At 42.4% G+C, this 22,535-nt stretch overlaps 2 protein-coding genes across 2 annotated transcripts; both read left to right on the plus strand.

The window, feature by feature from the left end:
• Positions 1 to 890: 890 nt before the first annotated feature.
• LOC112235867 (claudin-14-like) lies at positions 891 to 6,995 on the plus strand. Its single transcript, XM_024404417.1, has 5 exons — positions 891 to 1,135; positions 1,310 to 1,375; positions 4,924 to 5,656; positions 5,799 to 6,027; positions 6,153 to 6,995. Exons 3-5 carry the CDS (start codon positions 5,423 to 5,425, stop codon positions 6,434 to 6,436), a joined length of 747 nt encoding a protein of 248 aa, XP_024260185.1. The 5' UTR covers positions 891 to 1,135; positions 1,310 to 1,375; positions 4,924 to 5,422; the 3' UTR covers positions 6,437 to 6,995.
• A 2,753-nt stretch (positions 6,996 to 9,748) lies between these two features.
• On the plus strand, positions 9,749 to 21,557 carry LOC112235871 (high-affinity choline transporter 1-like). Its single transcript, XM_042306983.1, has 9 exons — positions 9,749 to 9,965; positions 10,704 to 10,941; positions 11,940 to 12,053; positions 13,540 to 13,695; positions 13,902 to 14,050; positions 14,187 to 14,330; positions 14,466 to 14,619; positions 15,696 to 15,913; positions 17,343 to 21,557. The coding sequence occupies exons 2-9, from the start codon at positions 10,758 to 10,760 to the stop codon at positions 17,994 to 17,996; spliced, it is 1,773 nt and encodes a 590-aa protein (XP_042162917.1). The 5' UTR covers positions 9,749 to 9,965; positions 10,704 to 10,757; the 3' UTR covers positions 17,997 to 21,557.
• Positions 21,558 to 22,535: the final 978 nt, after the last annotated feature.

Below are 22,535 nucleotides of genomic sequence, written 5' to 3' on the forward strand. Positions count from 1 at the left end.
GGCGCCATGGTTTTGAGTCGGCTTCTGGGATCCGATCCATTGTCCTGGGTGGTGGTCCAAACAGAGGATCAGCTTCGGGAAAGTCGTATTCCTGGTCATAATGTTGGTGAGTTGACGTCGCTCTTATATCAAATAGTTCTTCCCAGCTGTTTATAATAACGCTTAAGATTTCCTGGGGTAATAATATAAGAAATAATACATAAAAAAACTAAATACTGCATAGTTTCATAAGGTCTCGAAGCGAGGCGGCCATCTCTGTCGGCGCCATCCTACACATCCTAAACGTGTGTGATTTATGATAAATGTACCTATGATCCCTCTCATGTAGGCTAGCCTAATGATTATGTGGCTTAATATTAGTCTTACATGACATTACCAGATTTTTTATTTAGCCTAGCCCACAGTAGCCTGACCTATGAATAAGATGATTCTAATGTCAAATCTTAGGCCTTAGCTGCATTCAAAAGGGGTTTACAGTGATCATTCAAATTTACGTTTCCTATTTGTTGTCCTAGAAGCAGATAATAAACACCTTATTTAAGACAGAGCTCCCTAATGCGTGGAGGATTACAGTGTTTCCCCTAAGGCTATTAACTCCTCAGCATTCACATTGTCATGGTTAGAAGGGATCCAGCTTTTGCCAGAATTGACTATTCGTAGCAGGTTCAGGAGAAGTTGTGCAGCAGGTTAGGAGAATAAATGTGGCAGGCTAGGAGAATTAGGTTAAGGTTAGGAAAAGGGTTAGGGTTGGCTAAAATGCAACAAAACAAATAAGATCACCTTTTGATGTAAAATTTACAAAAGCTGGATCCCATCTAGACACGACCCATTCACAAGGTATTATATCCTTCTGGAGGAGATAGCCAGGACACATAATCTTATGAGAGACTGACACAGCAGGATGGGCTGCACTGCAGGCCGCTAGAAAGGCTACTGCTAGGCTACTACTCCGTATGAAGGAATGACAGACAGATTGGGAATATAGCCTTGTGTGTCGGTTTTCTATAGGCTCAGAATACACAAAACTAGAGAACAGGACTAAGAAAATAGTGGCAGACTGTCTATCACTGACCAGATCAAGAGCAACCAGCAGATTTGGAGGAGCTCACACGACATGGAATCTCTTGTACTTCAGGTATTGTACTTGTGTCACTCTGTTTATGTTGTCCCATGATAAGAGCTAAGGCATAATCATTTATAGTGCTATCATTATCTACTATTGTCTTTGAATACTCACAAATTATACTGTCCTCAAACATTTTCAATTACTTTTTGTTGTTTCCATCTTCCTGTTTGTTGTTTTTGTCAGATCCCCATGTTGACTGATTGGAAGGAGGAGAACCATGCAGTGTGATGCCCTCTCTCTTCCCCTGGGGTAGGAACTATGTTTGCAACTAACCGTTATAGAGCCAAAGTAGAGCTACACGATACTGAGCTACGCCATGTCACATTACTGACAGACAGTTGTCACCTCCCTGACAGGACAATAAGGACACAGACATACCCATACACTGCCCTCACTTGGACTCTAAAGCAGAGAGGCGACACTGGTGGTAGAGGGAAAGAGAGAGTGAGAGAGAGAGCAAGCAGACAGAGAGCTGATCTGGTCTGGGCAGTGACGTGCAGCTTTAACAGGCTTTTTGAACTATGGAGAGGCCTTTATAAATACTACATAACATGGGTTTGTGAGTCTACATAGGACGCACAGACAGAGACTGCCAGCTGCTAACCTCCTGCAGCACTAGATAGCATCAGGCAGGATATGCATGTCACAGGTAAGAAGGGGAGAGGAGGGAGTGTATGTGTTGGGTAGATCACTGAAAGTGAAGTGTTGGGGTTTTTATTTTATAACTTTTGGTACGTGCACGGAAAAGCAAAGTTTGAACTCACGTGATCAGTAGCCAACAACATGTTAGTCAGTTGTTCTAATGTGTGGTTGTTTCCTCCCTTACAGAATCCATCATTAAACACATAGAGCATTCTGTTCCCAGTGTTCTACTGAGCTGCTTTTCTTTGATAGAGTATGAAAAATATAAACAGTGCCTGTTTTGTTTCAAGGTTGGTGGTAGATGAAATAATTGATACATGAAAACTGGAAAGTGGATCATAATACTGATATCAACTGTATTCCCTCTGAATGAGGCAAAAGAAAACTGTAGTATTCGATATCATAAATAAAATGTGATAAATCCTGTTTATATGAATAACACAATATCAATGGCATGTGGATTAGTCTGTCACTGTCCAGAGTTTGTGTGTGTGTGTGTTTTATTTAATTTATTTAACCTTTATTTAACTAGGCAAGTCAGTTAAGAACAAATTTGTGTGTGTGTGTGTGTGTGTGTGTGTGTGTGTGTGTGTGTGTGTGTGTGTGTGTGTGTGTGTGTGTGTGTGTGTGTGTGTGTGTGTGTGTGTGTGTGTGTGTGTGTGTGTGTGTGTGCGTGCGCACATCACTCACTGGCAGCAGTAGCATAATATCAGGACTCTGATCTCACATGGCAGGTGTCCACACATTAGCCACTCGTCTCTTCTTCAGATAATAATTGTTTTATTACTTTATGCTCTATGACACAATCAACTTAGCTGTGACATTTAATAGTACTGACATTAGTTGAAAACAAAGATAGTTGGTGTGGAAATGTGTGTTTTATTGTTCACTAGATCAATAGCCTTCTACTCTCTGCGCTCTTCAAATCAAAAATTGTTTTCCAAAGTGAGTTATAGAGGAAGGAGAGGGCAGGGAAAACTCAATTAAAGTGGGTTTCCAACACTTCTGACCTTTCTGCACCTCAGAAACCCCTCCAAAAATAGCATATTAATATGAGTTCATCCTATGGTCAATTGAAATGAGGTCTAGAGTGAGGAAAAGCAATGTGTTCTGTCAGTGCTGTATGCAAATTACATCCAACCGGCCTCACATACCGCAGACCACAAGTATTTTTTAAAACATTTTATTTCACCTTTATTTACCAGGTAGGCCAGTTGAGAACAAGTTCTCATTTAAAACTGCGATCTGGCCAAGATAAAGGCGTCGTGTGGGCGAGCGGTTTGCTGATGTCAACGTTGGTACCGGTGGGGTTATGGTAAGGGCAGGCACAAGCTAGGGACAACAAACACAATTGCATTTTATCGATGGCAATTTGAATGCACAGAGATACCGTGGCAAGATCCTGAGGCCAATTTTCGTGCTATTTATCTGCCTCCATCACCTCATGTTTCAGCATAATGCACGTCCCCATGTCGCAAGGAGCTGTGCACTATTCATGGAAGCTGAAAATGTCCCAGCTCTTCCATAGGCTGCAAGCTTACCAGACATGTCACCCATTGAGCATGTTTGGGATGCTCTGGATCGACGTGTACGACAGCCTTTTTCCGTTCCCGACGATATCCAGCAACTTCGCACAGCCATTGAAGAGGAGTGGGACAACATTTCACAGGCCACAATCAACAGCCTGATCAATTCTATGCGAAGGAGATGTGTCGTGCTGCATGAGGCAAATGGTGGTCACACCAGATACTGACTGGTTTTCTGATCCATGCCCCTGTCTTTTTTTTAAGGTGTCTGTGACCAACAGATGCAAACTTGCCACCAATACTCTTATAGGACACGTCACTGCACTCTATACTCTTCTGTAAACTGGTCATCTCTGTATACCTGTCGCAAGACCCACTGGTTGTTACTTATTTATAAAATCCTCTTAGGCCTCACTCCCCCTATCGGCAGGTAGCCTAGTGGTTAGAGCGTTGGGCCAGTAACTGAAAGGTTGCTGGATCAAATCCCTGAGCTGACAAGGTTCAAATCTGTTATTCTGCCCCTGAACAAGGCAGGTAACCCACTGTTCCTAGGCTGTCATTGTAAATACGAATTTGTTCTTAACTGACTTGCCTAGTTAAATGAAGGTTAAATAAAAATCTGAGATATCTACTGCAGCCTTCATCCTCCACATACAACACCTGTTCTGCCAGTCACATTCTGTTGAAGGTCCCCAAAGCAGACACATCTCTGGGTCACTTGTCTTTTCAGTTCGCTGCAGCTAGTGACTGGAACGACTGGAACGAGCTGCAACAAACACTCAAACTGGACAGTTTTATCTTAATTCAAAGACTCAATCATGGACACTCTTACTGACAGTTGTGGCTGCTTCGCGTGATGTATTGTTGTCTCTACCTTCTTGCCCTTTGTGCTGTTGTCTGTGCCCAACCATGTTTGTACCCTCTTTTATGCTGCTACCATGTTGTGCTGCTGCCATGTTGTGTTGCTACCATGTTGTTGTCATGTTGTGTGGCTACCATGCTGTGTTGTCATGTGTTGCTGCCTTGCTATGTTGTTGTCTTAGGTCTCTCTTTATGTAGTGTTGTGTTGTCTCTCTCGTTGTGATGTGTGTTGTGTCCTATAGTTTTATTTCATTTATTTTTATTTTGAACCCCAGCCCCCGTCCCTGCAGGAGGCCTTTTGGGAAGCCGTCATTGTAAATAAGAATTTGTTCTTAACTGACTTGCCTAGTTAAATAAAGGTAAAATACAAAAATGTAATAACCAGATCTGTATTCCCAGTCCTATGAAATCCTAAGATTAGGGCCTAATTCATTTAATTCAATTCACTGATTTCCTTATATGAACTCTAATTAAGTAAAATATTTTTAATTGTTCTATGTTACGTTTATATTTTTGTTCAGTATAAATCAAACAGCATGATTAAAATAAAACAAATTTTATCGTACTTGGGGAAATGCAATATCTATTATGGGCCAGCTGAATGAATATTTTCATTAAATCGTTTGTGTTTTTAAACACAAAATATATACAAGTTATAAAGTTATAGAGTTATAAAACAGTCTCTCAATTAGAAGTTAGTGGTTTGTCACATTCAACTGAGCTGGGTGTTGGTTTCTGTGAATGTTTAATCATGTGTGTTCTCCACAGGAGCAGCGGAACAGCCTCAGTCACAATCAAAGAGAGACTAGCTGGCTGAGCTCAGAGGACCATGCTCAACAAGTGGAGCTGAACGAAGAACTTATTAGTCACAGACTCAATGACACCAGGGACAGAACCCTCAGAAGAAGCATCTGTTAAAGAGCTCTAGAGAGCACATGGAAGACACAGCCACTGGAGCCACTGAAGTCACTGTAGAGAGCTCCATAGACAACACTGAAGACAGCGAAACCACAACACCTGAGCTCCAAAGGGACCACCACTGCAGGATGGCTTCAACACTGTGACTGACTCTAGACCCTCTGGAGTTCCAACAATACAGCTGGGAACCAGAGCTAAATACCAGAATAATAGGATACTAAACTCATGTCTCAAAGCCATTATTGTGTGGTTGTGTGTGTGGCTCTGTGTGTGTTGATTTTTTTTGTGTGTTGTGTGTAGCATTGTGTAGTTTTGTGTGTGCAGTTGGTCATTAGCGGATGTTCCAAACATGGCCAGCATGGTGGTCCAGCTGCTGGGCTTCTTCCTGGGTCTGCTGGGGCTTGTGGGTAGTGTAGTTGCTACAGTGCTCCCCCACTGGTGGCGGACGGCCTATGTGGGCTCTAACATAATCACAGCCACTGCCTACATGAAGGGGCTCTGGATGGAGTGTGTGTGGCACAGCACAGGCACCTACCAGTGTGAAGTACATCGCTCAATGCTGGCTCTGCCACCTGACCTGCAGGTAGGAATTATTGGTTGTTTGATTTGTTAATTGATTGGTTGATTGATTAGATTAATTTGAGCACACGGTAGCTTAGTAAATGGGGGGTAGGGTGTAATTTGAGCAACAGCCATTATGATACTAAACTCTTCTCCCTCTCTAGGCGGCACGGGCGTTGATGTTGCTGTCCTGCCTGACCTCCACCCTGGCAGCCCTCGTGTCCTCTGCAGGGATGAAGTGTACCCGCTGTGCCCGCGGCTCGTCCATCAAGCATGTCCTGGCCATCAGTGGAGGGGTCTGCTTCCTGTCTGCAGGCATGCTCTGCCTAATCACTGTCTGCTGGACAACCAATGATGTCATCCTCGACTTCTACAACCCCGTCCTACCTGAAGGTACTATTCAATATATTTAATTCATCTTTTATTCATTTTCTTTTATAACTCTGATACTAGTTTTTTTCACTTAAACATGTTTGCAGAAATAACAAAATAACAAGAAATGTTACTTTGTGTTGCAGGTATGAAGTATGAAATTGGCATGGCGGTGTATTTGGGCTACGTCTCGGCCTGTCTTAGTCTGATGGGAGGGGTGGTGCTCTGTTGGAACTGTGAGGGGCGGCCCAGGAACCCCCTACATCTACCTCATCATCGCCACCCTTGTCCTCCCCTCGTCTTCAACACTATAAACACCCCCAACACCCCAGCACCCCCCTACTATCCCCCTGCCGCCCTGAAAGGGAACTACGCCCCCTCATGCACCTCACTGTCCAGCAATGGCTACAGACTCAATGACTACGTCTGAGGGATAGAGTACACACTCAATGAATGCTCCTAGTGTGGAAGTGCAAACACTCAATGATTATGTCTGAGTGTGGCAGATAATAGAAACTGATTGAGGGAAGTTTAAACTCAATGACTACAAAAAACAGACTTGAGTTACTTTTAAGTGAGCAAGTACACACTCATTGACTTTCCAGCAGACCTTCAGAGAGTCAGTGAGGATCAGTGTGGTTTACAGTGTTGATGTTGTTCAGGTTGTGTCCTTCTCTAGGACTGCCCACAGGCTAATCCTGTATTACTTATCCTGTTGACTTTGTATGTTTACTATAAGAGCCGAAAAACATTAACAGGACTTATTCCTGACACAAAAATGAGCTTCCTTCATAAAGGCCTTTAGGAAAACAGCAGGTATGATAATGGTAAGTCAAGTTTTATTTCACATGTGTTATCTGTTCCCATTTCAATGCTCATAACTTAATGGCTGTTGTGAAGCACTTCCTGTCTTTATAGTTTTACAGTCTCATATTTGTAAACTGCTTTATACTTATACTGCTATTTTAAAATACAAAGTCACCATGGTGCAACAGACTACGTTTGAGCTTGAGTATGGTGGTAGGATGCTCGCTATGTGCATTAGCCTAACTGGACTAAAGCACAGAAACTTCTGGGAAATGTGATCTGCGCTGCGATGACCACACGGTGGCACCAACAGTCTGTCTAGGAGGTGAGTGGCGTTCACTGTTCAAGAAAGAAAGACTAGCCAATTGCTTGGCAGATATCCAACTTGTTCTTGGTTGAAGACAGGCAGCTTAGAAAGAAGTTTCATTTAAACATAGTCGATGTTTAAATGAAACTGCTTTTTAAAAGGTTCCTAGAATTTCCATTAATTATGTCCAATCCCTATATCAATATATCCAAGTATAACTCCCTTTAAAATTGTATTCGTCTTTAATTTTGACTGCCATTTTAAGTTAGCTAAATGCTATATTTGATCATTTACACACAGTCCATATCGCAGTCCATGTCAATTCATTATTGTTGTCTGTCTCCTGTTGCAGGCCCCTACCTGAGCTATTAGCCACGGCAGGCACATGGACAGGTTTATGAGTTGTTTGTGTATTCTAAAGCTATCCAATTAGATGTATCCTCTCTCTGGCAGACCGTCAACATAAAGCAAGGTAAATTAGACAGAGCTGTCAGAAGAACAGATAAGTCTGCTGTCTGGTAGCCTATTCATTAAATTGGTCAACATGTTCAGTCTAAATATAGAAATGAAAAATGCCTTTCCAATCTTCAATGCAAAAAGTGTTCCATTGCTCTTAGAAATTAGACAATGTCTATATGAAATGTGCACTGAAATTACTAAATTGCTTGAACAGACTGAAAACCAATACACTCAAAAAATGAGGGGTTCAACAAGGATTCTTCTAAGATCCTCAAAGTTCTTCGAAGAACCTTAGCGTTCTTGGCACTGAAATTGTACCCAAAAGGTTATTCCAAGAACCCCATAGAACCCCATATGAGGTGGGTTCCTACTAACCTCCTTAGTTGGTGGGGGTTCTTGCAGGAATCTAATTGCCCAACAGAAACATTTGGATTTGAATTAGAAAGGACAGCAGGTTCAGTCACTTAACTGAAACATTTAAAGATCTCCTCAATTTAAGGTAAATGTCTCTTGTATGATCTAAATTGATATTGTTATTTTCATATTTGTGCAACTCTTTCCCAAACAGAAAATGGACACAATTCAATGGATATCAACCAACAAAGAGGTAAGAATATGTAGGCTATAAGAATATGTTGAAGGCTAGTTGTATTAGGTGCAGATGACTGAACTGCTCACTTTTGTGTCTGCAGGTATACAGACGAGGAGCCATACAAAGGTACATGTATATCAATTGGTTTTGGTATGTTACGCAGATCACATTTACCATCCTCCTCACTTACGTCTTCAATGAATATCCCATAGGCCTCTACATTATGGACAATGTATGTGTATGAAGACCATTATCAAAACAGTTTTTTAAATTCACATTTACCACATAAACTAGGGTATGAATACTGTTGTGTGCATGTTTTGTTAATCATCTGTATAATTACTATTTTTGCGATTCACACCCTCCCTACACCTCTGATGAATATAACAGAAAACCTGTTCGATCACCATGAGCTTCAAAATCATTCTGGTTATGGGTAGGAGGAACATCAACACGCCAGAGGATATGTCTATTGGACTTGGGGTTCTGCTGGGAGTTTTTACCTCATTTACATTTTTTTAATTCTGCTTTTCCACTGAAACCATAATAAACACTGATAACAAAAATATTGTGTTATTGTTATGCATATTATTAATAATAATAATAACAGGGGGGGGGGTAGTTCAAAAATGTACCTCAAAACGTTCTCCAAAAGGTTCTTTGAGGATCAATAAAAAGTGCTTCTTCAAAGAACTTCTAGGGGTTCCCCCACAGTTTCAATTTGAAGAACCCCTAAAGGATACCCCAGTAATCTTTTCTTTTTAGAGTGTAGATTGGATGGAAGTGGTTGTTTCCAAATTTCAGTACCGTGGACAGCAACAATCTGACAATTGCGACTTTATACTCCAAATCCCTGATGAGCTATCTCCAAAAACTTGACGCACACCACGCAGAGCTACTAAATGCACACTGAAAGTAGAACAATGTTGGTGTAGGTCAGGGATAATCAACTAGAGCGGATGGTCGGGGGCCTGAACATAATTCTAAATCATTTGTAGACTGCAAATTGACTGCAAAAAGCCCACACAAATATATGTGACTTAAACATAATAATTTCAAACCTTGCTTACATTTGTATAGGATCACGTCTCTCTATAATCTGTGGGAATATACCAAAATTAAAATCACGTGGAGATGATTTCCTGGTGGTTTTTTGTATTTTTATGTCCAACAGTCTGACTATCTTTGATTCTCGTTCCTATTGCCCATGGCTATAATGTTAGACACTATCCTGCATAAAATGGCCCATGTTTTACCAGATAAATAAATAATTTTAATATTACTGGATGTAGCAAGAGAAAGGACATCCATCCAGCATTCTAACCGCCCACTATCTCAATATTCTAAAAAAATCCCAGTGCTTTCATTTCCACTCAACAGGCCCCTGTGTGAACGTCAATCACGTCTAAATGTAACCTGGAGAGTTAACGGGGTCCATTCAAACCGGACGTTTTAGAAGACATCTCTCCCCTGGGTGTGCGTCATGCCATTACCTATTAGTTATTTTCCTGTCCTTTCCTGGAAGACCTTCACTGTCTGCCTCTACACAACCTGTCACCTTTATTGATAAACCAAACCCACCACTCCGCTTCAGCTTCTCACGCCCATACCCCCACCCCCCTCTGACGAATATTCCTCTCATAAACCACACCGGGGAATTACACACGGGTGGCGTGGATTACGTTGAGTTGTAAGATTTTTCCTACCAGGATCTTACCCATTATTTTCTGGAAATCCTGTTGGTCGCTCTTTTGCAACCACCGCCCGACGTCCATTTAAGAGCCAACTATAAAGGTAGGAGGAACACACACTGTGTCCTGGATAGGGTACTCCCTCGTTCTCCAAACAATTGTCTTTACATATATGTTTCAACCGGTTTGTTAATTAACTGTCGACTCAGATTTCATTCAATTAAAGTAGAAGCCATTAGCTGAAATTACGTTTAAGTGTGTGTGTGAGAGATCGGCGGGTCTTTGAAAGGAAGTCGATATTACTGCTTTAGCCGCTCCTGAATCCCTGCCGTCAGCAAGAATTAAACCTGAAAAGTGATTTGATTTTGGTGGTGTGGCACGAAAGACACATCCAGTTAAAATGTCTCAGCACTTTATTTTCCTAGTAGGGCGCGCGCTCCGGGATGCGTAATGCGCCTTTTACGCACATGTGAAACCGGTGTAGAACATAGCCTTTTCTACATCTGATAAAACATGGTTACAATCACAATCCCTGTTTTACTGTAAACATTATTGTTAAACCCATAATCATTCGTGGGTGTATTATGTAGCCTACATGATTTTGGTTAACATGTAAATAAAACAGTCCACAAAATCTTCAACAAAAGAGTGGAAAGAGAGAAAGCTCAAATTGTCAAATAATGTTATAGCCAATACAAATTCAAATAATTATTATTTAACCAATTATGTAATAAAACAGTTACATCTGTTTGTCTTAAGAAGATACACGTTTGATTGTGCGTCTGATGACCACTTTACCGGGAGTGGCTGAGTGGCTTTTTCCTCTCCATCCCTGGCGCAGGTCTCAATGAAACGCCGTTCCTCACGCAGAGACTGATCACGGCAGTGGAAGAGGATGGCCGTCCACGCTGAGGGGATCGTGGCTATAGTGATCTTCTACTTGCTTATTCTGGCCGTGGGGATATGGGCCGCGTGGAAGAACAAAAACTCAGGGGTGTCGGAGGGCCAGGACCGCAGTGAAACCATCATGGTGGGCGGGAGGGACATTGGGTTGTTCGTCGGTGGATTCACCATGACGGGTGAGTTGTGACATGTTTTTAGACTTCGCGACTTGGAGAGAGATTGTGGCAGGGCTGGGTTGGCTTATAACATTTAATTCATGATTCGAAAACCTACAATTGTTTCTTATGAGGATGGTTTACATTTAAATGTGGACTTCTTCCTAAATTGACTGAATTGTTGGAGAGGAATTGCACCTTGCTTTTATTTCCAAATATTTCCGCTGTCAACTTTAGAGACAGTTTAGTGATGGGGAAATTGACATCAATCATGTTCCTCATGACACAATGGAAACTGACGTAATAAGACAAATGCCTGTGTGACTATTTTTCCCCACACAGCAGTCAGACCAGCACCGCGGACCGGTTTTACGCACGGACCTTTATCAACTGTTGCGATAGGCATCGCGAAAATCAATTACCTAAATTTCAACGACAGCTGTTGTATCGAGTTGGAGAACACAATGTATCGACAGGCTATTGTAAATGCACATCGTGTCATTATCAGAATTATTCCCTTGTTTTAGTGAGAACAACATGAATTGACGCCAAAGTTAATTAAAGACCCAGAGCATTTCCTAACTAATCTCTTTGATGCTATTTTAATAACGGACCCCGGAGGTGCAGGCTTTTATAGGCGCGAAAAGTCATCAATTATTTATTTTCCGCCAGTTTCAGAAATGCTCAGGAAAATAATGGTGGCCTAATTGATCTATGTGAACCGTTTCATAACTTACCAATCCTGACATATTCATTAGGTTTATTAACTGGGAATAACAACTAGGTTATTAACGTTCTGTGATTTATTCGACTAAATATATCCGATTTGACATTGTTTGTATGATTGGATATTAGTTGTGCGATTAATTTGAAGGCTACAATGTGGCTCTAAAATTAAGTCTATGAAAAACATAAAACTATAAAGACATCTCTACAATTTGAAACATTTTTTTAGGCAAGCTTATTAATGTGTGTTAAATATTTGTATATATCTTTGTATATATGAACCTCTCCTCCAGCTACATGGGTGGGCGGAGGCTACATCAACGGGACGGCAGAGTATGTCTACCTGCCTGACTACGGCCTTGCCTGGGCACAGGCTCCCTTTGGATACGCCCTCAGTCTGGTAGTAGGTAAGGACACTAACCAATTGTGTTGGGATTCATCATCATCAATAAAGGGTAGTACATAGTACTGTCGTTCCACCAATTAGGTGCCTTTTGAGTATAGTGTAACTTTCACCAAATTTATACATTCTGTTCAACTTCATAAAAAAACGAGTTTTCCCATCTCAAGAGGTTAAATAGAAAAAATACTATAGTAAGTGTCTATTAGCCTAAGTGTCAAATATAGTAACAGGGTTGACTGTAACAGTGTTGAAAATGTCATCTTATATCAGCCATAAATCCCCTTGCTAAAAGGGGAATGGCAGCGTGTTGTGTGCAACAGGGAGGGGTCATTGAATGCCAGCTTTACACATTTAAAATATATTTTTTTTTAAATCATTTAAATTGTGAGAATATTTCTAGCCTGGCTATCTATGGGTAAAAGGGTTGATGTGTTATTCTAGCCTGGCTATCTATGGGTAACAGGGTTGATGTGTTATTCTAGCCTGGCTATCTATGGGTAACAGGGTTGATGTGTTATTCTAGCCTGGCTATCTATGGGTAACAGGGTTGATGTGTTATTCTAGCCTGGCTATCTATGGGTAACAGGGTTGATGTGTTATTCTAGCCTGGCTATCTATGGGTAACACGGTTGATGTGTTATTCTAGCCTGGCTATCTATGGGTAACAGGGTTGATGTGTTATTCTAGCCTGGCTATCTATGGGTAACACGGTTGATGTGTTATTCTAGCCTGGCTATCTATGGGTAACAGGGTTGATGTGTTATTCTAGCCTGGCTATCTATGGGTAACAGGGTTGACGTGTTATTCTAGCCTGGCTATCTATGGGTAACAGGGTTGACGTGTTATTCTAGCCTGGCTATCTATGGGTAACAGCGTTGACGTGTTATTCTAGCCTGGCTATCTATGGGTAACAGCGTTGACGTGTTATTCTAGCCTGGCTATCTATGGGTAACAGCGTTGACGTGTTATTCTAGCCTGGCTATCTATGGGTAACAGCGTTGACGTGTTATTCTAGCCTGGCTATCTATGGGTAACAGCGTTGACGTGTTATTCTAGCCTGGCTATCTATGGGTAACAGCGTTGACGTGTTATTCTAGCCTGGCTATCTATGGGTAACAGCGTTGACGTGTTATTCTAGCCTGGCTATCTATGGGTAACAGCGTTGACGTGTTATTCTAGCCTGGCTATCTATGGGTAACAGTGTTGACGTGTTATGCTTGACCCTCTCAGTTTTTCACTACAAAACACCAGAAAATGGCCAAAAATAGTAGAACCAGCTCACCTGCTTTTACACTATGATTTGACTATTAGATGTTCAACGTTTCTCACCATAGTAAAACAAGAGTTCACTTCATGTAACAGGGTTGACATTAAAATGAGGCACAGGTTGTTGTTGTTTTTGAACCTTAAAATGAATCACTAATCATTTTGTGGGACAACCCAGTATCTCAATGACGATGTTGGTTAATGGTGTCTCTCTCCTGCTCCAGGTGGCCTGTTCTTTGCCAAGCCCATGCGCTCCAGGGGTTACGTCACCATGCTGGACCCGTTCCAGCAGATATATGGGAAGCGCATGGGGGGGCTGCTCTTCATTCCCGCGCTCATGGGGGAGATCTTCTGGTCTGCCGCCATCTTGTCAGCCCTGGGTAGGCTTGGGAACCATACTATTTTAACTCCATTATTCAAATGAAAAATCCTTATTGAAAAGGGAGAGATGAGGAAAATGAATACGCTATACATTCTTCAATAATCAGGCGTTAGACTGTAGCACCACATGTTTATCTATTTGACACATCAGACCTGACTTCATACCTGCTGCTGATGTGTGTGTGTGTCCCTGTGTATTGTCTAGGAGCTACTCTGAGTGTGATTGTGGACATTGACATCAACATGTCGGTGGTGATCTCAGCCCTGATAGCCATCTTCTACACCCTGGTAGGAGGCTTGTACTCTGTGGCCTACACTGACGTGGTGCAGCTCTTCTGTATCTTCCTGGGACTGGTGAGTCGAACACAAAGCGTACTTCCTCCTTTGCCATACAACTCCAGGATGATGTACTTTCCAGCGCTGATCATGGCGCTGAAACCCCCCCACCCTTCCCCTCATCTCTCTCTCTCTCTCTCTCGCTCTCTCTCAGTGGGTCAGTGTGCCGTTTGCCCTGTCCAACCCAGCGGTGTCAAGCATCAGTGTGACAGCTAAAGAGGCTGTGTACCAGACACCCTGGCTGGGTAAGATAGACTCAGCAGACACCTGGATGTGGATCGACAACTTCTGTCTTCTGGTATGTCATCAGTCACTATAATCATCAGTCAATTATATTGACTATAATGTAATTATGCTTAGGTTTGGAGTATGTATTCATTATAAAGCTGTGCGTTGGTTTGTTGTGTATTGACTGTGGTGTTTCTGTCCCTAGATGTTGGGGGGGATTCCGTGGCAGGTGTATTTTCAACGGGTTCTCTCTGCCTCTTCAGCTACGTACGCCCAGGTTCTGTCCTTCATCGCTGCCGCTGGTTGCCTGGTCATGGCTGTCCCCTCCGTCCTCATAGGAGCGATAGGGGCCTCCACAGGTAAACACACATACACACACTCACATATACACAGGCACTCACATACACACACACAAACATTTGTCTCACACATATTTTCTCATTCATTACGTTGTTCATATCCATGAATCCACTCACATTATTTACTAATGGGAAGTATGATAAAAAGCCCCATCTTTCTCTATTAGCTTGTTTCTACAATGTAGCTCAGCTCAGATGTATACACCAGTAGGCAGGATACAGTGGGATGTAAACAACACCAGACGGCTCCTGTCATACAGCACGAAGAGGGATTCATTAGGAGATGTGATTTCTGTCAATATTACATCAGGAGGAAGACTAATTAATTAGGTTGATCTGAAGATTCTTCATCAAAGTCACTGTTAATCAACAGCTGTTTGTTAAAGTCCAGAAGTGAGAAGGAGAGTGAGACTGACTGACTAGGGGTATGACTGACACGGACGAGTGAGGAGAAGGGGGAAGTGGTAGAATGGAGGGGGAGAGGAGGTACTCAGATGGCAGATATATGTTCTGTGTTGTGGGGATTTATTCCTCTGTTGAGAAGCTGTATCTTGCCTGTTGAGATACATGCAGTTCCTGTCATCACTGATGAAATGACAACGTTCAGAATAGTGTCGTACTATGGCTTCGAGACGAGAGATATTTTCTAACAGACAGATTGAATCACATCTGTTGTATGTACGGATTTGAGTAAACCCTGCCCATATACATTTGATAAACCCTGTCCATATACATTTGAGTAAACCCTGTCCATATACATTTGAGTAAACCCTGTCCATATACATTTGATAAACCCTGTCCATATACATTTGATAAACCCTGTCCATATACATTTGATAAACCCTCCTAATGAATCCCCAATATACATTTGATAATCCCTGTCCATATACATTTGATAAACCCTGTCCATATACATTTTATAAACCCTGCCCATATACATTTTATAAACCCCGCCCATATACATTTGATAAACCCCGCCCATATACATTTGATAAACCCTGCCCATAAACATTTTATAAACCATGTACATTTTGGCCTGAAAGTACGTAAACTACTGTGTCTGTTGTATTCCCCAGACTGGAACCAGACTACATACGGGGCAATTCCTCCCAAAGAGAAGGACCAATCAGATATGATCCTGCCCATCGTGCTGCAGCATCTGTGCCCACCCTGGATCTCCTTCTTTGGTCTGGGGGCGGTGTCTGCCGCTGTGATGTCATCAGCGGACTCCTCCATCCTTTCAGCCAGTTCAATGTTCGCCAGAAACATCTACAAGCTGGCCTTCAGACAGTCTGTGAGTGCACACACACACACACACACACACACACACACACACACACACACACACACACACACACACACACACACACACACACACACACACACACATACAGTGGGGCAAAAAGTATTTAGTCAGCCACCAATTGTGCAAGTTCTCCCACTTAAAAAGATGAGAGAGGCCTGTACATTTTCATCATAGGTACACTTCAACTATGACAGACAAAATGAGAAAAAGACCACTGATAATCTCCCTCGATCTGGGGCTCCACGCAAGATCTCACCCGTGGGGTCAAAATGATCACAAGAACGGTGAGCAAAAATCCCAGAACCACATGGGGGGACCTAGTGAATGACCTGCAGAGAGCTGGGACCAAAGTAACAAAGCCTACCATCAGTAACACACTACGCCGCCAGGGACTCAAATCCTGCAGTGCCAGACGTGTCCCCCTGCTTAAGCCAGTACATGTCCAGGCCCGTCTGAAGTTTGCTAGAGAGCATTTGGATGATCCAGAAGAAGATTGAGAGAATGTCATATGGTCAGATGAAACCAAAATAGAACTTTTTGGTAAAAACTCAACTCGTCGAGTTTGGAGGACAACGAATGCTGAGTTGCATCCAAAGAACACCATACCTACTGTGAAGCATGGGGGTGGAAACATCATGCTTTGGGGCTGTTTTTCTGCAAAGGGACCAGGACGACTGATCCGTGTAAAGGAAAGAATGAATGGGGCCATGTATCGTGAGATTTCGAGTGAAAACCTCCTTCCATCAGCAAGGGCATTGAAGATGAAACGTGGCTGGCTCTTTCAGCATGACAATGATCCCAAACACACCGCCCGGGCAACGAAGGAGTGGCTTCGTAAGAAGCATTTCAAGGTCCTGGAGTGGCCTAGCCAGTCTCCAGATCTCAAACCCATAGAAAATCTTTGGAGGGAGTTGAAAGTCCGTGTTGCCCAGCAACAGCCCCAAAACATCACTGCTCTAGAGGAGATATGCATGGAGGAATGGGTCAAAATACCAGCAACCGTGTGTGAAAACCTTGTGAAGACTTACAGAAAACGTTTGACCTCTGTCATTGCCAACAAAGAGTATATAACAAAGTATTGAGATAAACTTTTGTTATTGACCAAATACTTATTTTCCACCATAATTTGCAAATAAATTCATTAAAAATCCTATAATGTGATTTTCTGGATTTTTTTTCTCGTTTTGTCTGTCATAGTTGAAGTGTACCTATGATGAAAATTACAGGCCTCTCTCATCTTTTTAAGTGGGAGAACTTGCACAATTGGTGGCTGACTAAATACTTTTTTTGCCCCACTGTACATACATACATATGCAGGCACACACAGTAAACACACAGGAAACACAAGGTACACAAATGCACACAGATACAAACACTAAAGTCCCTCCTCCCCTTTCCTTCTCCTTAACCCCCATAGGCGACAGACCGTGAGATCGTGTGGGTGATGCGTATCACCATCTTTGTGTTCGGAGCTGTGGCCACGGCCATGGCGTTGCTCACAGGGACAGTATACGGCCTGTGGTACCTGAGCTCCGACCTGGTCTATGTTATCATCTTCCCCCAGCTGCTCAGCGTGCTCTTCATCAAAGGAACCAACACGTACGGCTCGGTGGCCGGCTACATCTTCGGTCTGCTGCTGCGTATCGGGGGAGGGGAGCCCTACCTCAAACTACCCCCCTTTATCTACTACCCCGGCTGGGTGCAACAGGAGAAGATCCACCACCTGACTGGAGACGTGGAGTACTTTATCCAGCAACGCTTCCCCTTTAAAACGGTCTCCATGCTGGCCTCCTTCCTGGGTAACGTGGCCTTCTCCTACCTGCTCAAGTACCTGTTTGAGTCTGGGACTCTGTCTCATAAGTATGACTTCATGGATGCTGTGGTGTCCAAACACAGTAAGGAGATCATGGACAAGACCACGTTAGTCAGTAACGACAACATCATCCTGTCGGAGATGGCGCCGGTCAAAACGCACCTCAGTACCTCACTGGCCGGGGCGTTTACAAACACAGAGGCTCTCAGTGACGACGAGGAGTCCAGCCCCGAGTCCTTAAACAACGACCAGGAGTAGAGACCAGGACCCAAAGCCCAGGACCCAGAGCCAGACCTAGACCCAGAACTGACTAGAACCAGCCCTCCTGGGTACCTACCCTCCTGCAGAATTTTGCTCCAGCCTTGCTCTAACATACCTGACGCTACTAATCAGCATCTTTAATAGCTCAACCAGGTGTGCTACAGTAGGGCTGGAGCAAAAGCCTGCATACCAATTGCTCTCCAGCAGAAGGTTTAGACAGCCCTGATGTAGATCCTTGAACCCAGGCCCAGACCAGGTCTGTCCAGCCATCCAGCACCGTCGTGTTCTCATCATATCAACCACTGACTGACTCTCTGCGAATCAAACGCCACGGCCATTTTAGTTTTCTGTTCTCAGTGCTGCTACAGTAAATGGAGTCATTATAAAGGTAAGGTAATCAAGGTATAAAATATAACTGTCTGTATGTGTCAATAGGGAGCTCTGAGATGGATGCCAGCCCAGAGGGTGATGAGAATAATGCAATATTTCATTGTGTGTGTGTGTGTACGTACGTGTGTGCGTACGTGAACAAATTCATATCCATTAGTTATGTGTCTGAAATCAGCTTTAGATTTTTAATTTTTTTTATTTAGATTATTTCCTAATTTGCTTAGAATTAACTTACAAATACAGCAATACTGTTTTTAGGGTCCATGCTTTAAATATATATGTCATTACAAATCGTTGATTGTTTTTTATCTTGATAGCAAAAACACAACATTTCAGTTTGTTTTTATGTTGTGTGCTCATAATCTAATTTACACACAATAACCTGGTACAGTTCAGAATACTCAGTGTTAACAGTATTTGCATAGTAATCGGATTTGAACAGAGCTGAGAAGAGAAACTCCTATTCCATGTTGTCCATGTCCCAAAATCCTCCTCTCTGCAGGTGGAGAGGTTCAATACTGTGCTGTTGTGTTGGAGGGGAACACTTGCTATATTTCACAGTCTTACATCACATTTTTACTGAGAAACTACCGTGTGTCAGCAATATAGGTGACAAGACATACAAATACTGTATTAATGGCTATACTGGTTGAAAGTGGACCTAGCTGTGGTTTTCATCCATCTGCATCAGAAATGACACCATATTCCCTATATAGTGCACTACTTTTGGCCAGAGCCACATAAGGTTAGGTAGTGTGCTATATAGGAAATAGGGTACCATTTGAGATGGGCACTATAATCGTTTGTTACCTTCTCTAAACTGTTATTGAGTGCAGAGCAGCAGCAGAGCGGCAGAGGGGTTGGGGAGGCTGAGATTGCTCCTCCAGGGATCGTATCAATAACCCGTTTGCACGAAGGATTCAATTCTTCTCCGTCCGTCTGCCCCAAGAACATTTGATTGGTGTTCCAAGCTGGTTATGAGCTGAGACAGGAAAAGAACAGCACTGGTTGTTTTGTTATCAGTGGTTGTAATGATTGGAAGCTGAGCAGGTCCTATGCTGAGTGAATGATGGGTGAACGCTGACAGGGCCCGGCTCTAGCCTTTTGGGGAGCCCATGTTTTATGTTTTAAACTTCATTTCCTGAGATTCTACACATTTTGCCATGGAGTGTAGCAAAAATGTTCCAATTTATAACACATTTCATTCAATAGTACACATTTTGCCGTGCAGTTCTACAGCAAATTTTCTGAAATTGTATCCATTTTGCCATGGGGTGGAAAGATATTTTTGCAGTTTTAAAGCATATTTCCTGCAATTCTACCCATTTTGTAATTACTTATGCCATGTTAATATGACATCTGACTGAGAATGCCAAGCAAAATCAATGGGGGCTTGCTGGAGGTCAGGCCCCCTGGGCATTTGGTATTCGGCCATGATTATTACAAGTTTAGATAGCTGACGAGTTTAACTACCACTCTAAAAATTGTTAGCTGACATGGCTAACTGAGTGGCTGTCAGTAGCTAGGTCTCCATCCAATTTCGACAGATTTTCATGCAGATATTCTAAAACCTGCATGAAATAATATGCTTATTTTTGCACCAGAGATGTGTTTCCATTAAACTTACTTTTTGCCTTTAAAATACTGTGACGTAATGTAGATGAAAATAACTTCTGTGGTTAAATTTCCATTTAACAGTACCAAATGAAAAATAATAGTTAGATGGGTTTCAGTCACATTTTCAGCTCTACTGATGGTTTTGTCACAAAACCTTTTGAGTTATATAATGTATCCACTCCGGTCTTGGCACGTGTAATCTAGCCAACAGCTGGCAGATACAGTGCAGGTAGATTACCTATGTTATGAGATTATTATGGATAAGAGTGTGTTTTTCAAACGGCAGCCAGGAAACGATCATGTCACCAGAAGAAGACCCTCAATATTTTTTGGAAAGGAGCATCAAATTCATCACCTCGCACATTCACCCACTGTGTGAAGTTCATCATAATTTATTTCAACTGCAGCCTAATAAACTGCATGATTTTCCGAGTCGTAGTGGGAGGACCACACAATATATCATTGCATCACTCCAAGTTTACTTCGATAGGATGGTTATTATACCAATATTTGCGCATAAAGGCGCTTCCACTACTATTTCTCACATAATTCATTTTACAGACACAAGAAGATCACACCATGTTGAACGAACACATTGTCTGTTGGCATTTATAAAATTGTATCGGCATTTCATGTTTCCATCAGCCCAGTCGTGACTTTTTATGCGTCAGGTAATTCATGCTCATGAAATGGCTGGATGGAAACGTAGTCAGTGAACTGACATAAGAAGAAAGAAATGCTGATGCACAACCACATTTCTAAATTGCACCTGGTGTATTATACTATTCTAACTGTCAATAGTAAGTTGAGACCCTGACCGACTTCCTTTTTAAAACATTTGTGGGGGGACCCCCTAGCAGCCAGGGGCCCTAATCTTATGTCTCTTATGCCTCGAACCAGCCCTAAACGCTGAGGAAGGTCTGTTGACCAATAGGTTGGTCAGAGAAAACATGTCAAAATGCAGATTTGAGATGATGATGGGAAATTTGGTTGTTGTTTTGTTGTTGTTGACTATTTCTATTCTCTGCTTCACTCCTCTCAAATAGTATTTGTTAGTAAACATTTGCTGGTCTTAATATATCATTTTAATCTGTTTGAATTATGGCCTTAATTTGGGTAGTATTGGGAGCTGGTCTGATGCTATGCAAAGTGTCAGAGTGGACTTGTGTGTCAGGCAGTCTGTTTCGAATGTATTGTGAATGTAAGGTTTCCTCTCCTTCAACCAGGAGACCAGGCTTCATGCTGTCTCATGTTCTACAGTATCACTGGAAAACCAAATCAAAATCAAAGAATAAAAAACATAATCACATCAGCTGCTCGGCTGGCTATACTAAATGTGCTTCTATGTCGTAAATGGAAACATATATTTATGTGTGAAACATGTATATACCAACAAAGTCAGCATATGAACAAATGGAATATACGTTTCAATGCAACATTATCAATTATTTATCCGTTTAGTGAGGTGAAATTACAGCTACATAATTATTTATTTATGCATTGTCTATAAAATTCTGGTGATTAATATGTGAGGTAAATAAATGATATTATTTAGCACATTGATCATTTGTCTTTCATTGTTTTTGTGTATTACATATAACCAGTGCAGTGTGAGAGCTGTAAACAGCTGGTATAAAGAGAGTGCTGACTGGCTGATTTGATAGCTCTGGGTAACGTACCACGGTAAGCGAGACTGGTTAACAACATGACGGGCCAAGGTCTTCCCTTTACTCTCTAAACAATCTATCCAGCTCCAGTGATTTTGTTGGTATTTATGTGTAGCCCTACCTCTGTGATCTCCAATCAGGGCATCAAACCCACTTTTTAGCGAACAGTGAAAAGACAGACTGATTTCTCTGCTGATATGCCAGTGTGTGTGTGTGTGTGTGTGTGTGTGTGTGTGTGTGTGTGTGTGATTGGCAGCTCTGACAGCAGTGATGGTTATTATATTCTGTGTTGGTCTTTGATTGATGCCTTTTTCCAGAACACCAGATGAAGCACTCTCCTGCCAAACAGACAGACACACACTGACGGCCTTCTGTAATGCCAAACAGACAGACACACACCCTGACGGCCTTCTGTAATGCTAAACAGACAGACCCACACCCTGACGGCCTTCTGTAATGCCAAACAGACAGACACACACTGACGGCCTTCTGTAATGCCACACAGACAGACACACACACTGACGGCCTTCTGTAATGCCAAACCAGACCACTGACACGCCTGACCTGATGCTTCACACTGACCTGAATACAAGACTTCCTCCCATGCCCTGACCCCATTTGGCCCCTGATCCAGTTAGCTCATTCATTTCAACAACCTTGGTTGGGGTGTGAAGTAGCAACAGACAGGGTACTGTTTGTTCTCCCCTCAACCCCTGGGCCATGAACTCATCACAGAGTATTGGGAAAACCAAGGTCACTCCACTCCATCAGGATAATTAAACACAGACACAGTGGGTGGTGTGTCTGATGGTGTGAGTTTATGTTCATGCGTACAGATGTAGGATTGCAGGACTGTTCTCCG

Source organism: Oncorhynchus tshawytscha, linkage group LG26 (assembly GCF_018296145.1).
Source record: "Oncorhynchus tshawytscha isolate Ot180627B linkage group LG26, Otsh_v2.0, whole genome shotgun sequence".
In the NCBI taxonomy this organism is placed as follows: domain Eukaryota; kingdom Metazoa; phylum Chordata; class Actinopteri; order Salmoniformes; family Salmonidae; genus Oncorhynchus; species Oncorhynchus tshawytscha.